General features: G+C 41.5%; 1 protein-coding gene across 1 annotated transcript in view; it reads left to right on the plus strand.

Moving 5' to 3' along the window:
• FREM1 (FRAS1 related extracellular matrix 1) overlaps positions 1-16,262 on the plus strand; it is a 76,027-nt gene that overhangs the window by 31,414 nt on the left and 28,351 nt on the right. The window contains 9 exon segments of the mRNA XM_069880059.1: positions 311-519; positions 1,312-1,405; positions 1,869-2,121; positions 3,934-4,131; positions 7,840-8,025; positions 8,960-9,156; positions 9,926-10,154; positions 11,887-12,031; positions 15,323-15,464. Of these exon segments, the coding sequence (XP_069736160.1) occupies positions 311-519; positions 1,312-1,405; positions 1,869-2,121; positions 3,934-4,131; positions 7,840-8,025; positions 8,960-9,156; positions 9,926-10,154; positions 11,887-12,031; positions 15,323-15,464 (1,653 nt within the window).

Raw genomic sequence — 16,262 nt, forward strand, 5'->3', positions numbered from 1 at the left:
GTGCCAGAATGGCTGTACAAAAATATGTGTGTCACCTCCTGGTTAGCAAAACTGTGTCCCTCCTCTTTGTGTTGTCTATTGCCTATGAAGACGAGGAGACCCTGTGAATGAGATCCACACTGGGCTGCATTTATTAGGGTGTATATTAATAAATTCCTTAGATTTTCCTACAACGGCCGGAAGAGTACAGTCTTTGGTGTTTTGGTTTTTAAGGTGTAACACATCTTCATACCAGAGCAAATTGAAATTGTCCTGTTTGGTATGTGTTTGGAGAATGCAAAAGAGAGTTCAGTATTTCTCCCCCATACAGGTTTTTACAAGCCATTTGAGAGTGGAAGAGGGTGGCCTGAGCCCTGTGACAGAAGGTCATATTCTCATCTCTGATGTGGACACTAAAGAGGAGCATCTCCTCCTCCTCCTGCAGCGACAGCCTCAGCATGGGGTGGTGGAGATGGATGGCGTTCCAATGGATGAAGGTGACAGGCTTTCTTGTGAAGACCTTCGTAACCTGGCAGTCAGGTTAGAAGCGTTGCTCTGTTTTCCTCTTGTGGCAGCTAGGTCTCTCAGAGCGAAAGCTCTGTGGTGAAGTGGTGTGAGGTGCAGAGGCTACAGCCAGCCATGCTCTTCATAGCTTAGCTCTGGCAGAGCTTTTCCAGGCCCAGACTCCTAAGCCTTGGGATCACAACAGTCACTGTGGAAACTGAGCTGTTGTGTGGCCAAGAAGTGCAAGCTAGTGGTCTGTTGTCGATGCCTTTCTCCATAAAGCACTCCCTCACACATAACAGGAGGCAAAGTTTGTATTCAGCCATGCATTTCCTCTGAAGAAGGCAATGGTTGCCAGCTTTTTTCTTTTAAGGAAGTTATGCATTTATTAAACTTGGTTAGTTTACAAGAACACTTATTAACACTGATGAACCTAGGGATGAAAATTTTGATGCTAACTTTGTGGCAAGAAACAGGTTTGACTTTGATGCAGGATTAGAGTTCCCTGACTCTGTTTCCATCTGTTACTCAAAGAAGGCATCTACTGCAGTGAGGACATATGTATTTGGTAGACACCTCACAAGGAGCCAGAATATAGATGACAAAGCTTCAATGTCTGGTTTATCTTGAAAGTTTTCTTCTTGAAGGAGACCTCACAAGCCTCCTGAAGACTCTCTGATCTAGGATTGGCAGTCTTAGATGGACACTCTTTCACAGATATTGGCTATTTTATATTGGGAGGGATCCAAATTGTCTGTCACAACCAGGAAGCACAGCTTCCTTGTCTGTGTGAAGTCTGTGTAGCTCTTTTTTTTTTTCTTGTCACAGGTATCAGCATGATGGCTCTGAGACTGTCAGTGATGAAGTGCTCTTTGCAGCCACAGATGGCATCCACTTTGTAGAGTTCATCCTGCAGGTCAAGGTCAGTGTGTTGCATATTTCTGAGAGCAACTGCCTGTGTAGAAGACAGCAAAGCTTGACTTCTAAAAGTCTTTGCTTTCCCTTAGAAACTGAAACATAATGGACCTGCTAGGCTTCCACTTTGACCCTAGCTTTCAAGCTTATACGGCAAATTTGACAGGAGATTTGGTTTGCGCTACCTGACAGGCTAGTGTGCTTGCTCAAGCTTTGGTTCTTCTGTCTGCAATTATTCTCTCTGTGCTTAAATATGCAGAGTGACTTTTCTTTCTCAAGCTATAATTAGCTAGTTGGTTTGGTTTTGTCTTTGAGTTTTAAGAGTGACCCTAATTCAGCTGGTTTCATTTTGTTCATACAGGGAACTGACTGACTCCATACTGCTGGTTTGGGATGGCAAGTAATGTATTAAAACAACAGATTTGCTCTGAAATGAAGAATAAAAGATCTTAAATGATTTTTCTGTTTAGGTGCTGCCTGTGAATGATGAGCTACCTATTATGCGAACAGGCCTTGTTCCTGTGCTCCACTGCCTGGAGGGTGAAGAAGTGGTCCTCTCCTCAGAGTACATTTATGCCACAGATATAGATAGTGATGACATGAAACTGATGTTTATGCTGGCTCACCAGCCCTACCATGGGGTAGTGAGAAAAGCTGGCATTGCTGTGGATCGTTTCTCCCAAGCTGATATCATCTCTGGTTTAGTCACATATAAGCACACTAGTAAGTGACTTAAGGACAGAATTAGACTGGAAGGTGGTCAGAAAGTTTTTGGCAGAAAAGTTTAACCTACGTCCATATAATCTTTGCAGAAGCTAAGCAGGAACTGCTGAGAAATGACACATGTTTTTACTGGGGAAAAAAGTAAGCTGGTTTTAAATGAGACCTGATGATGCACAACTACTAAATATTTTAATATGTTCACCAAATCCCTGCTTGAGATAAAATATTAGAACAAGTACATGAAAGCATCATAACCCTGGAGGATCTCTTACACTGTCGCTTGATAAAAACGTCTTGGGCTTTTTTTGGCAGAACCACTATTAAATTAGGTACAAAGTAGAGCCTTTTTCTTTGTTTTATGACACTAAAAAAAATCTTCAACCATAGTCATGTTTAGAAAATAATAATAAACACTGTAAATAAGAACACTGAATTTTAACAGACAACTGCTAAAAGCATGAGGTATTTTTTGCTTACCTCTCCAATCTAGACAAATGCCCACTTTTGGACAGTTTATAGCCTTTCTCTATCACAAGATAAATGATGTTTGGATTTTCTACAGGGGAACCACAGCGCTAAAAAGATGTTATTAAGTGGGTTTATCTTTAAAAATCCAAAAATACTTTTTTTAATTACTCACAGAAATCAGAAGACAGTTAACACCCTTTCCTATTGAATTTTGTTCTTTCATTAACATTAAAGGGGTTCTCTTTTCTGCATCTCTGATGACAGCTTTAGTATTTTTGTTTTGAAAGGCGCTGTTTTTCTGTGTAATTATGTCTGTAATTTTGTGCTAGCATGGAGAATATATGGGATATTTTCAGGCTTGGCGCTGTTTAAAATGAACAGCTGGTATTTGAGAAGAGAGGGAAATTTGTTATGGCCACCCATAACAAACTTTTCTTCAGCATCCTAAAGAAATCAGGAACATTATGTCAAGGTAGCGTTCTGCAGAGGGGATGAATTGCAGAGGCTGACCTTCAATGGTGCAGTGCTTGTCATTCCCAAATTTCTTTGCACTAAATGTGCTGCCAGAAGATATTGCAGGAGAGGATGGAAGCCACTGTCTTTCTTTTGCAGGCAGCTTATTAGTGATACCTCATAACAAGGCAAGGCACAGCTTCCAGAAGTGCTGAGAACTGAAATACACTCAGCCACAGATGCTCCTTGCAAGGAGTGGCAGTTCCTAGTCCTATGCTGTATCAGCCCATATTTTCAATGTGCTAACATATAGGCATAATACACAAGACAGTAACAAAGAACAGTCCTTGTAGGAGTAAGAGGCATATAGGAATACGTGCATTTCTTGGTATGCAAAAATGTTTTCTTCTGGAAAAGCATGGATATTAGCACTTGTCATAGAGAGAATATATATATAAAAAGGAAGGTATTTCCATATATTCTTAGAGAACGAATGCAGAAAAATGTCTCCTTATGCATAAATGTATTTCTGCACATCCCTTAGTGCTCAAAGAATAGAATAATGAGAATCATTAGCAGTTTTACTAAAATATAACATCATAATAATGCAATGATAATATTATAAATGTTAGTAATACTAACTTAGTTGCATGTTTGTCTGCAAACTTTCACTCTAAATTAGAAGTTGGTTACAATTAATTACAAACAATAAAACAAATCCCTAGATAAACAGCATCCCCACCTGACAGAATTAAGAATTCTATTAATTTTTCTGTCATTTTTTTCTTCTTCTGGTTTTAAGTACTGCAGGCTGTCCTTGCAGGATACAAAATTATTCTTCATTAACTTCAATAAAGTGCTTCTTTTGAACTGTAACATTTGTTTTTCCAGGTGGGGAGATAGGCCTAGACCCTACCACTGAGATCTTAACCTTCATTGTTTCTGATGGTGAGGCTGGCCTAGATGCAAAGGACTGCTGTCATGATGGACCTCTTTCTTCTCCAGTTCCTCTTCATGAACCATTTCCAGTATATGACCTTAACATCACCATACTTCCTGTGGACAACCAGCCTCCATTGATCACAACTGGTGAAAGCTTCCTCTTATGATGGTGTTAGAATGTGGGCTATTTTGTACTGTAACTGCTAAAGGCTGAGGAGTTTTGTTTGTTTGTTTGTTAACATCGGAAAAAGTCAGCTGAGACCAGCATACAAAAGTTTTGGATTGCAATTTCCATCAATATTCTTCTTTGTTTGCTAGTATTGAGCAACCACCAAAGGTGCAAGCATGAGTAGTTAGAGAGGAGAATACTCACCTATACACGTTCATTGCTGCATATGTAAGCTATGACTGAGTAAAAGCAATCAATACAGTGTCCCTAAACCGAACTTGAGTCCAGACAATTGTTAGGTTTATACAATGTAACAACACAAATGTAAATATCTATCTACTTTTGCACATAAAGTACACAAGAGAAATTTAGACTTGAGGCCTTATATGAAGGGAGAGAAGCTTTTATTACCTGCATTTAATTCTGTTAATGGATAAAGACAAACCTAGGCTGTGTAGTCAAACCTAGGCTGACCACCCAGCCAAGGAGAAGCAGCTGATGAGCTCTTCTATGAACAGCTGCGGTCAATCTCTAGATCGATGCCTATCGTTCTTGTGGGAGACTTCAATCTGCCTGATATCTGCTGGGTGTACGATACAGCAGAAAGGAAGCAGTCTAGGAGGTTCCTGGAGTGCGTGGAAGACAACTTCCTTGCACAGTTGGTGAATGAACCAACAAGGGAGGGTGCCCTCCTGGACCTGCTGTTTGTGAACACAGAAGGCCTTGTGGGGGATGTGGCAGTAGGTGGACGCCTAGGACTAAGCGACCATGAGATGATAGGGTTTTCTGTTCTAGGTGAAGTGGAGAGGGTAGTTAGCAAGACGATAGCATTAAATTTCCAGAGGGCAGACTTTGATTTCTTCAGAAGGCTGGTTGGCGAAGTCTCATGGGAGACAGTACTCAAGGGCAAGGGAGCCCAGGAGGGCTGGGAGCTCTTCAAAAGGGTGGTCCTAGCAGCTCAGGAGAAAGCCATCCCCGTGGTCCGGAAAAAAAGCCGGCAGGGGAGAAAGCCAGCTTGGTTGAATAGAGAGATCTTGAGGGATATCAAGAGGAATAGAAATGTTTATGGGCTCTGGAAGAAGGGACAGGCCTCTTGGGTGGACTACAGGAGGGAAGTGAGATTGTGTAGAGAAAAAATCAGGAGGGCTAAGGCTCAGCTAGAAATTGGATTGGCCAAGTCTGTGAAAGATAACAAAAAATCTTTCTACAAATATATAAATAATAAAAGGAGGACTAGGGAGACCATACAGTCCCTATTGGATACAGAAGGAACAACAGTGACAGGGGATGAGGAAAAGGCTGAGGTACTTAATGCCTTCTTTGCCTCAGTCTTTAGTTGTAAGGAGGGTCGTTCCGTCTGTGTACAAACCCAGGAGCTAGAGGAGCATAATGAGGCTCCCGTGATCCAAGAGGAGGTGGTCAGAACCTTGCTAGCCCAACTAGACACCCACAAGTCTATGGGGCCAGACGGGATTCACCCTAGGGTACTGAAGGAGCTGGCGGATGTGCTGGCCAAACCCCTTTCCATCATCTTCCAACAGTCCTGGAAGACTGGGGAAGTCCCACTGGACTGGAGGCTGGCTGATGTTGTGCCCATCTACAAGAAGGGTCGCAGGGAGGATCCAGGAAACTACAGGCCTGTCAGTCTGACCTCAGTGCCAGGGAAAGTCATGGAGCAGGTGATCTTGAGTGCTATCATGAAGCACATGCAAGAGAACCGGGTGATCAGGCCCAGTCAACACGGGTTCACAAAAGGCAGGTCTTGCCAGACTAACCTGATCGCCTTCTATGACAAAGTGACTCGGCTGCTGGATGAGGGAAAGGCTGTGGATGTATCTTCCTGGACTTCAGTAAAGCCTTTGACACAGTTTCTCACAACATTCTGCTTGAGAAGCTGTCAGCCTCTGGCCTGGACAAGCGCACACTCTCCTGGGTGGAAAACCGGTTGGATGGCCGGGCCCAGAGAGTGGTGCTAAATGGTGCAAAATCCAGCTGGAGGCCAGTGACAAGTGGGGCTCCCCAGGGCTCAGTGCTGGGTCCAGCCCTGTTCAATGTCTTTATCAATGACCTGGATGAAGGCATCGAGTGCACCCTTAGCAAGTTTGCGGACGACACTAAGCTGGGTGGAAGTGTCGATCTGCTGGAGGGTAGAGAAGCTCTGCAAAGGGATCTGGACAGGCTGGACCACTGGGCAGAGTCCAATGGCATGAGGTTTAACAAGGCCAAATGCCAGGTCCTGCACTTGGGGCACAACAACCCTATGCGGTGCTACAGACTAGGAGAAGTCTGTCTAGAAAGCTGCCTGGAGGAGAGGGATCTGGGGGTGTTGGTTGACAACCGACTGAATATGAGCCAGCAGTGTGCCCAGGTGGCCAAGAAGGCCAATGGCATCTTGGCTTGTATCAGAAACGGCGTGACCAGCAGGTCCAGGGAGGTTATCCTCCCTCTGTACTCAGCACTGGTGAGACCGCTCCTTGAATCCTGTGTTCAGTTCTGGGCCCCTCACCACAAGAAGGATGTTGAGGCTCTGGAGCGAGTCCAGAGAAGATCAACAAAGCTGGTGAAGGGGCTGGAGAACAGGCCTTATGAGGAGCGGCTGAGAGAGCTGGGGTTGTTTAGCCTGGAGAAGAGGAGGCTGAGGGGTGACCTCATTGCTCTCTACAACTACCTGAAAGGACGTTGTAGAGAGGAGGGTGCTGGCCTCTTCTCCCAAGTGACAGGGGACAGGACAAGAGGGAATGGCCTCAAGCTCCACCAAGGGAGATTTAGGCTGGACATTAGGAAAAAATTCTTTACAGAAAGGGTCATTGGGCACTGGAACAGGCTGTCCAGGGAGGTGGTTGAGTCACCTTCCCTGGAGGTGTTTAAGGCACGGGTGGACGAGGTGCTGAGGGATATGGTTTAGTGTTTGATAGGAACGGTTGGACTCGATGATCCGGTGGGTCTCTTCCAACCTGGTTATTCTGTGATTCTGTGTGATTCTGTGTATGTAACAGACCAGATTAATAGATAGGAAGCTGCTCTTTCATCAGTACTCATTAGGATCAAAAATACTCAGTATAAATGGAAAGAATGTTGGTAAGGTACATTTAGTCCAACAACAGCCTATTGTGTGAAATTTTGATTGACTTACTGGGCTTTGGATGAGATCTGTAGTATACATATTAAAGGTATGCATTCTGTATGCTTATCTTTTTCAATGCCATTTGTTTGTAAGCATCATGTATATGCTTTGTAATATTTAAGCATATGTATGAGTAGTTTTCTAATTTGCAGGCTCTCACCCAAGTAATGTTTTGGAAATGAATCATTGTCCCAGCAGGGAAATTAAGCAGTGATGCATGAAAAAAATTGTTCATTATAATCAATTCGTAACAGCTCTCATGTAATTAATGCTCTGACAAACAGAGGTAACCAATGATATTGAGCAGCACACAAACCATAGCTAATAACTTACCAGTAAAATAAATTCATGATCCCCTTCCTCTCTACTAACAGGGCAGTAAAAGCAGAGTTGATGGTGTAAGCAGAGAAAAAAGCCCTAAATCAAAACTCCTCAGTAACTCAGCATTTGTTGTCTTCCCCTTCCCCCAGTTGTTATTTCCATTCTTGTTAACAAAAACAACAGTAAAATGAGCTAAATGAGCTAAATAAACAATAATCCTTATCCTATTGTTTGTGTGCAGGTGCAAGGTTTGTGGTGGAGGAGGGGTCCTCAGCAGTCCTTACCATCAACCATTTATTTGCCACTGATGCTGACACCACTGCAGATGACTTAGAATTTGTCTTGGTTTCTCCTCCCCAGTTTGGTTACCTTGAAAATATACTACCTTCTCCAGGTTTTGAGAAAAGCAACATTGGTATAAGTATAGGTAAGTCTTAAAGATATATGGTAATCAAGCAGATGAAATACAGAGGGCTTGTGGAGAGCTGTGTGATGGGCTCTGGTGAAGCAGTTGCAGCTTTGTGGATTAATACAGGTTTATTAAGGAAGGCAGACACTGGCAAATAAAGAGCATTGGGACCATGTGGGAGGAGTTGAAAGGCAAGCTGCAGCTCTGAAAACTGAAGAACTGGCACTTGAGGCAAACAAGCCAGTCATTGTTTTATGCGTTCCTGCTGCATGCTATAAGCAATGGTGATACGAGACACTACTCTGCTCTCTTTGCTGTTCCCTTCATTCTCCCTTGCAAGACTCCCACACTTCCCTTTACTTGTAATTCTGTCAACTGAATGCAGTGGCTGAGAATTTGAAAAGTCTGGGTCCCATATTAGTTTCCAAGGCAAAGTTACAAAGGTGATAAGGCATAATTGACTTGCGTCTCTTCCTTCGTCCACCTTTAAACACTGTAAGGCAGCTTCATCCTCAGCAGAACAGACTGTGACACGCTCTATAATGCTGTCTGCTTTCACCATCTGGACATCCAGAATCACTGAGCCTTTTGGTCACCATTTTCCTGGTGTGTCAGTCAAATAACAACTAATGTAATTCCTTAGACATCAGATCTTTTCCCACCTGTTATTTAGGTCTTTTTATTTGGGCTCAGTTCTGGAGACTGACCTGAGGAGCATGAAGTTGCACAGTCCCACAGAAAGCAGATGGATACAACTTTGTTTCAGAGGAAGGGCATGTGTCCTGCAGTAACATGTGCAGTAAAGCTCTTTCAGCCAAACAATGACTGAGAACTTATAAAATCCAAGTTATTTGTTCATTGAAGAAAGATGCTTTTTCAGATTTATTATGATATGTAAGATCAGAAGGCAAAAAAAGATTGTGTTAATCCTTCATCTCTTTAAAATTTCTAGCTTCATTTCAGATGAAGCATCTGAAATCCCTGAACATAAACTATGTACAAGCCAGGCACTTGCGAATGGAGCCGACAGAAGACCACTTTGTACTTTATGTCACTGATGGGCTGCATCGCTCAGCTGAGACTCCATTTTTTGTGCTGATCAACCCAACCAATGATGAAGTCCCAGAATTCATAGCAAGGAATATTACTGTAAGGAAAGAATCAAAATGCCTATCATGGAATTATTTTATACTAGGAAACACCTTTTAACATAATTAAGAACATTGTTCTAACACCTGTTCTTCTGCATCTTTCCCTGTAGTTCAGGCTCGTTAAGAAAACAGCCCAGTTAAATCCCATGTAAAACTGTAAGACAGAGCTGCAGTGGAACTAGAGCAGTGCACAGCTTTGTTTGGTAACTTGCAGATAAGTAATAAAAATGGCTCAAATCTTTAAACAAATAATATAGAAAGCAGATGTATCTGTAGCATTCTGTTTTCTCAAGTGCTTTTATAATTTTTGTAGAGATTTTTTTTACATTTTTGGCATAGCCTCTTCCCTTTCTGAAGACCTCTTTTAATATCAGTAATAATTCTGTGACCATCATGCTATGGTGATATACAGTTGTTTTACTGTAAAGTCAAAAGTGCATGGGTATGTTTATATTTATATGTGTCAATATTTTTATATATATACCTATGTATTTAAAGGCTTTCTCCTCTGTGTATTTCCTAGCACTTTATGTGATGTTTACTTGCCTAAAAGCTTTTCTATCACCTGGGGCAGATACAAAGCTTTTAGTACAGTGTGACTCAAACTGATTGAAATCAGTGGCTGGTTCGAAAACTATTGGGAACGGGGTGCAGTAAACAAAGGCATACACTCACACACAGAAATACCCTGCTTAGGAAACTACACTAAAATTCTACAATTTTTTAAAAGTAAAAGAATTGAACATTTTTTTTTCTTTTGCATTCAGGTTCAAGAAGGGGAGATGAAAGAGCTGGATCTGTTTGTTATCAATGCAGTTGATCTGGATGTTCCTCAAGACCATTTGGTATTTGAGGTTGTGCAAAGGCCCTTGTATGGGTTTCTTATTAATGGAATCCATGGCAACGACATTCTACACTATAAACAGTTAATTAACCATGACCATCACATCCATGGATTCCTTGTTCATGACTTTTCTATGGAGGTACTGAAGAATGGTATGTGCAGGATTCTTCTGACATTGGTCTTTCATTCCTTTAATAGGGCAAGACAGCATAGTAAGAAATCTTCACCACTTATTTATTCACTTGCACATATGTATTTTGAAGGCAATGTTTAGGAATAGAAGTTAACCTATTTAAAGCTAAGGTTGTCCATTGAAATTAGGAACTGTGAATAAAATCACCATGAGAGACCTACATGTCAAAAAGGGTAGTGATCTGACTAGGAGGGCCGTCTGCCCTGAAAAAAATAAAGGGAATGTTGTAACATATCAGCAAATGGATGTCAAAATGTTTGACAGCACCTAGAACAGAGACACAGAGACTGATTTAAAAACACATTAATGGATCACAGGGTTAAATATTAGTCTGAATGATCACAGAATCATAGAACTGTACAGGTGGGAAGGGACCTTTAAGGATCATCAAGCCCAAGCCCCCTGCCATGGGCAGGGGTAAATTTCACTACATCAGGTTGCTCAAAACTCTGTCCAGCCTGACCTTGAACATTTGCAGGGATGGGGCATCCATAACTTCTAAGGGCAATCTGTTCCAGTGTCTCACCACTCTTATTGTAAAAGAATTTTTCCTGATGTCCAATCTAAATCTACTCTTTTCAGTTTAAAACCATTACCCTTTGTCCTGCCACTATAGGTGCTGATAAACAGTCTGTCTTTCCTATAAGCTTTCTTTATATATTGATAAAATCATAGAATCATAGAACAGTTTGGGTTGGAAGGGACCTTGAAGACCATGTAGTTCAACCACCCTGCGATGGGCAGGGATGTCCCACTAGATCAGGCTGCCCAAGGCCCCATCCAACCTGGCCTTGAACACCTCCAGGGATAGGCCACAATAAACATATATGCCTTCATAATACATTCATATACATAATGATAAAGTCATGAACTTGGGCTCTATAGCTTAGCATGAGGAGTTCACCTGCTTTGAAGCAGCAAAAACCTTTCAATTACATGTAATCAAAAAGCGTATTTAACACTGCCATGAAAAGGTGGATTCTTGCAGGCTGTGGCCATTTAGTGAAATATGAGAACTGTCAATTCAAAAAAGGACATGAATTCAATCCAACCACTCAGATTGCAGTTCAGCGCTCAAAACTCAAATAAGGCTTTTTCTTCTCTCTGCTTCTCAGATATGAACCTTCAGAAATACCTTGTCCCCACCCCAAATTCCTTAGGCTTCCCAAGACCTGTTTTTTACTTTCTTCTAATTGCCTGGTTTTTCTCTTTTCCTGCCCATGATGACAACTGAATCATCTCCAGCCCAAATCTTCTGATTGTCCATGATCATAGCCACAAGACCAGCTCTCCTCACCAAGGCCTGTTTAAAGCTTCCCAAGGATTACATTAGGCACATCTTTTCTATAAGCCCCTGTGAAAATGGGTCAGAATGAGGAGAGGAAAAGAAATGTGTGTTTTTCAGATTTACAGAGGCCCTTTTGTGAAATCTTCTTTAGTTACGCTAAGGTCATGCTAGTGTGTTTGAATCAATAGTATGCTATTAGATTAAGGAATAGCAGTGGCTCACCAAGCTCATCTTCTGATAGTTGAAACAAGCTTGCTGAGACCAGGGCGTATGGGGAGAGGATATGGAATAAGGGTGATAGAAACAGAGTTAAATGATGTTACAGATTTTGCAGGAGTCAGACTTATTTGTTCTTTCCATTTCTCTCTCCCTCTTCTTTTTCTTCCCTCCATCACCTCCACAGGAATGAAGCTGATGTACATGCACGACAATTCGGAAAACCTCTCTGACAGCTTTAAAATCCAGCTATCAGATGGGAAACATAAAGTCCTCAGAACCATTTCAGTAAAAGTCATCCCAGTTAATGATGAGAAACCAGTACTGAGCAAGTAAGCCATGTGTTCCTGTATCTGACAGAGGGAGAAATTCAGACAAAATGATCCAAAAATGAACAAAACAGCAGATCAGTGACTAATGGGGAGAGGATGTCATAACTGGTCACAGAGTAATGTCAATACAGATATTTTCATGCAGGGTCTTTGTCTGCCTGTTTAATAGAAACATTTTTAGTGAAAGAAGGGCATGCTTTAACGCTACGCTCTATTAAAAGAATAGAGAAAAAAAGTGGGGGGGGAACATGCTTATTTTATCATTCACAGCTTACTTCAAGAGGTTTGTCAGAGAGCTGTGATCTTTGTACACCTTGCTGGCTGCTGATCACCATGGTATTAACTGCAGTTATTTTGCTTTTCCCTGTCCTGGGACAGCCACTCGTCTAAAATACCTCTCTGAAAGGATCTCTGACTTTTGGCATGAAAGAATCCTCAGAGTTGATGCCTCCTTGCCTCACGAGGGAAGGCCTCTCTTAAGGACTCTTCTTCTCTATTACAAAACTCTATTGTTTACCCATAATTCAACTTTTGAAAATCTACATCCTAGTTTCCCTTATGGTTCAAAACTAGGAGTCATAAATTAATTAGGCATGGTCAGAAATTGTCTGGCAGACCATTTGCAGATAAGCATCTGGCTGTGAGAGAGTCCAACCTCCTGGACATTTTAATAAGGAGCTTGTCCCTTGGGATCTCAATTTTGTAGCTGATGATCTGCCACAGAGCATCAGGGCCTCCGTCCTCCTGGCTGCTTTCCATCCCCAGGCAGGCAGATGGGGAGCTGGGGGCCCAAAGGCTTTAGGGGTATAGCTCTGAACCTCTAAAGTGTGCATTTCAGAAATGACTCACTGCTTGTTAAACTATGTGCCACTCAAGTCAGAATTTCTGATCCCTTAGGATATTTGGCCTACCTTCAGATAAGACCTACATTTCCCAGTGCAGAGAATTTTGGATTTTTTTTTTACACCATGTAGAGCTTCTTGCATTAACAAATGTTTGTTTTATCGTTGAAAGATTATGAAGGACCACTTAGCGCTAACAGGAAAGGGAGTCCATTTCTAGTTAGAATAAAGAACATAGTTTCTGTGTTTATATCACGTACCAACTGATAATTGCCTACTTGTTCCTCACATGCTATAATATGTCATTTTCCACCCTCTCTCTCTTAAGGAAGGTGATGGAGATCAAGAAGACAAGTGGTTTTAGCTTTGTCCAGCTGTGTCCAGGAATTGTTGCTGTCTTGTCTGGTGATGTTAGATCTCACTATTTGCCATTCCTGTGGTGAACAGTAGCACATAGCAAGCCATCTACTTGCAAAATAGCTATTTTATTATGAGAAGTTACCACCTCTTGCTTGTTACTTTTCCACTGAGATGCAGTATGCTGCCAGTGGTTAAGGAGTTGTGTTTTAAGGAAACATGCTCAGTTTGGCATTGAAGTAGTTTAGCTGTCATGTTCAGTCACCACATCTTCACTGTGGGGTAGGAGCTCCCTTATGCCACTGCAGTGTTTTACAGGTGAACATTTGACAATACGTGTCAGCTTTTTCTCACCTTTTGAACTGAGGGGCAGATTTCTACCCTAGGAATTTTCATCTCATCTCCTTTAGCTATGGTCAACAGACTGAAGAATTTGTGATGGGATGTTTTTGGCTGCCAAATAGTGGCTGTTATTCACAGTGAATGCCAAAACCTCAATCTGTCACCTCTTGGATTGTGTTTGCAGCAAGGAGTGCTTTGGGGAATGCAAGGCCCTCACACATTTCCCTTGAAAGCTTCTTCTCATGATGTGACATGTGGGTGCTAGAAGGACTCGAACAACTAACTGTTATGCAGAAAAATGAGTTGGGATTAGGTAGCAATCAGGGTGTAGCTAAGTGTGTTTATCTTCCCTTATTTTTTGTCTGAATCATCTCTTCCTGGCTCATACAGTCTTTGGATCAGACACCTAGTCTTCCTGTTTGCATAGTCCCTGCATGTTTATTACGGTTTTAAGCAAATCATTAAGGTTGCTTGATCTGTCATTAATATGTCTTAATATACTTTGTCATATGACTCCATTTTCTTTGCTTCTGATTTTGTCAAACTTGAAATTTCTAGCTGTCCATATCAGTTTGAATATGAGATATCAAGGAAAAAACTCTCTTTCTGAGAATAATGAATGTATTTTCACAAAATCACTAAATGATTGTGGATGACTTCTTCGTTGGAAATCTCAGTTGTCACTCTGCTTTGGAGCAGGCACTTGCAGCTTGGCAAAGAAAAGTGGTATTATAAGAAGAATGTCTCTTTAGCAATGCTTGTAAAAATCTATCTGGCTTTGGCCTTTGAAATAGCATGGCTTGCACATGTTCAGTTGCATCCTTCCAGAGCTTAGCTGGCCAAACAATCTACAGAGTCTGTCCTTTTTGTACCTGCTCTAGGATGCTGGTAGCCATTAGCTTGAGCAGGACCCATTCTTGGGGTGACCGAATATCCTGAATCCCCTCCAACCTCCCTGGACTTTTTGTATAGCCTTATAATATTGCTTGGGTGCTACATTGCAAAAATGTAAGGCAGATAACAGAAAAATGATAAAGCAGGATGTGCAAAGTTAAACTGGAGGATGGTTACTAGCTGAGAATGGAAACAGAGGAAACATGATCTGAGAATCATTCTGGAGCAAGAATCTGCATGAATTTCAAACTATGTGGGATTTTTTCCCCCAGAGCTGCCTCCCACAATTTTATTTGTGGCTACTGATGGCCATTTCTGCCAAGGAACAGGTGGCCTTAACCTACTTTTCTGAATCAAGAACCCAGAAAAACTCTGCAACAGGGAGCACAGAGAAGAAGCCAGTCAAGTCTTTGTTAGCGTCTCCTAAAGATTAAGGAGAGCAGTGACAGACTAGTCATTTGAAAGACACTCTTTCTCTAATGAACAATCAATTAATTAAAGTCAGTATTACTACAGTAGTCAGAACATGTAATACAGTTTATTTGTTTACACTGTCCTCTTCTTATAAAATGCATGAAGGTAAGTGGAATAGGGCCCAGGGGAAGAGGACAGATGTGGCAAATCCCATATCATTTGAGGTATCTGTTTTATTGTTTTTCATCTTTGTAAGGAGAAGCTGGTTTGCACTGTTGCTTTTTTTTCTGTTTTCAACTGAAACAGGCACTTTTCTTCCATTCTTTCTGCAGCTGTCATTTCTGTCAGCAATTGGATAATCCATATTCCTGGCAGAGAAATTATGAATTGGAATGGTTACTTTTCTTTTATTGCATCAATACATGGGTTTTAATTTTTGCAGGAAGGATGATATAGAGGTGAACATGGGTGAAACTCAAATAATTTCTAGTGCTGTTCTGTCAGCAGAAGATAAAGATACCCCCAGGGAGAAAATTTACTACTTATTTGAAAGACTTCCAGAAAATGGTCAGCTTCAGCTCAAGGTTAGTCTTTGTACTTCCAACAAAAAGCAAGCATTCAGAGAGATCTCTCTTTTTAGGGCAGAATGAAGTACATCTTCCTTTTCTCCCAAATGTCTGTCATGTTTTGAAGTAGAAAGCTGTGGCCAGTTTGATTGTTGAAAGAGTGGAGCAAACAATGATGGAGTCCCAGAGGTTTTGATTCTAAAGCCTAGATCCTCAACAGGAAGAGAGGGAGGGTGAAAAGCATGGCAGATCATCTAAGGTGACAATGGAAATAGCTACTGGGATAATCAGCCACAGAGGGGGAAAACCAAGCATCAAAGCCTCTGGAGGTGGGGGGAATTCCTTGATCAAAAAAAAAGTGACAAGTAAACAATTATTTCAGTTACTTCAGGGTTCAGAAAGAATGGAGGGCAATGAGTGTGAAAGAGTGAGTAATAATCATGACTTAGAAGAAAGTATGGAAGGATGAGAGAAAAGGAAGAATGTGGAAAGGATATTGCAAGAAGAAAGGCAAAAAATAAAATGAGAAATGAAAGGAAAGATAAACCATAGGAACAAAGAGAGAAAAAAAAAAGCATCTTTTAAATTGCATGTATAAATAACAGAAAAAAAACAACCCCGACCCATTTTCTAACACCTGTGAGCTTGTAAAGTATTTTGATGCTGAGTCCCTGCAAGAATCCATGGATCATGTTAGACTTGTAAATTAAAGGAGTCCCACACAATGGGCCAAGAGACAGCTACTGCCTGGAGTTTGACATTTTGAACACATAGGGTACCTGCTTGTATTTGAGCTTTCTGTCCTTGATAACCTTT

This window comes from Phaenicophaeus curvirostris, chromosome Z (genome assembly GCF_032191515.1).
Source record: "Phaenicophaeus curvirostris isolate KB17595 chromosome Z, BPBGC_Pcur_1.0, whole genome shotgun sequence".
NCBI classification, from domain to species: Eukaryota; Metazoa; Chordata; class Aves; order Cuculiformes; family Cuculidae; genus Phaenicophaeus; species Phaenicophaeus curvirostris.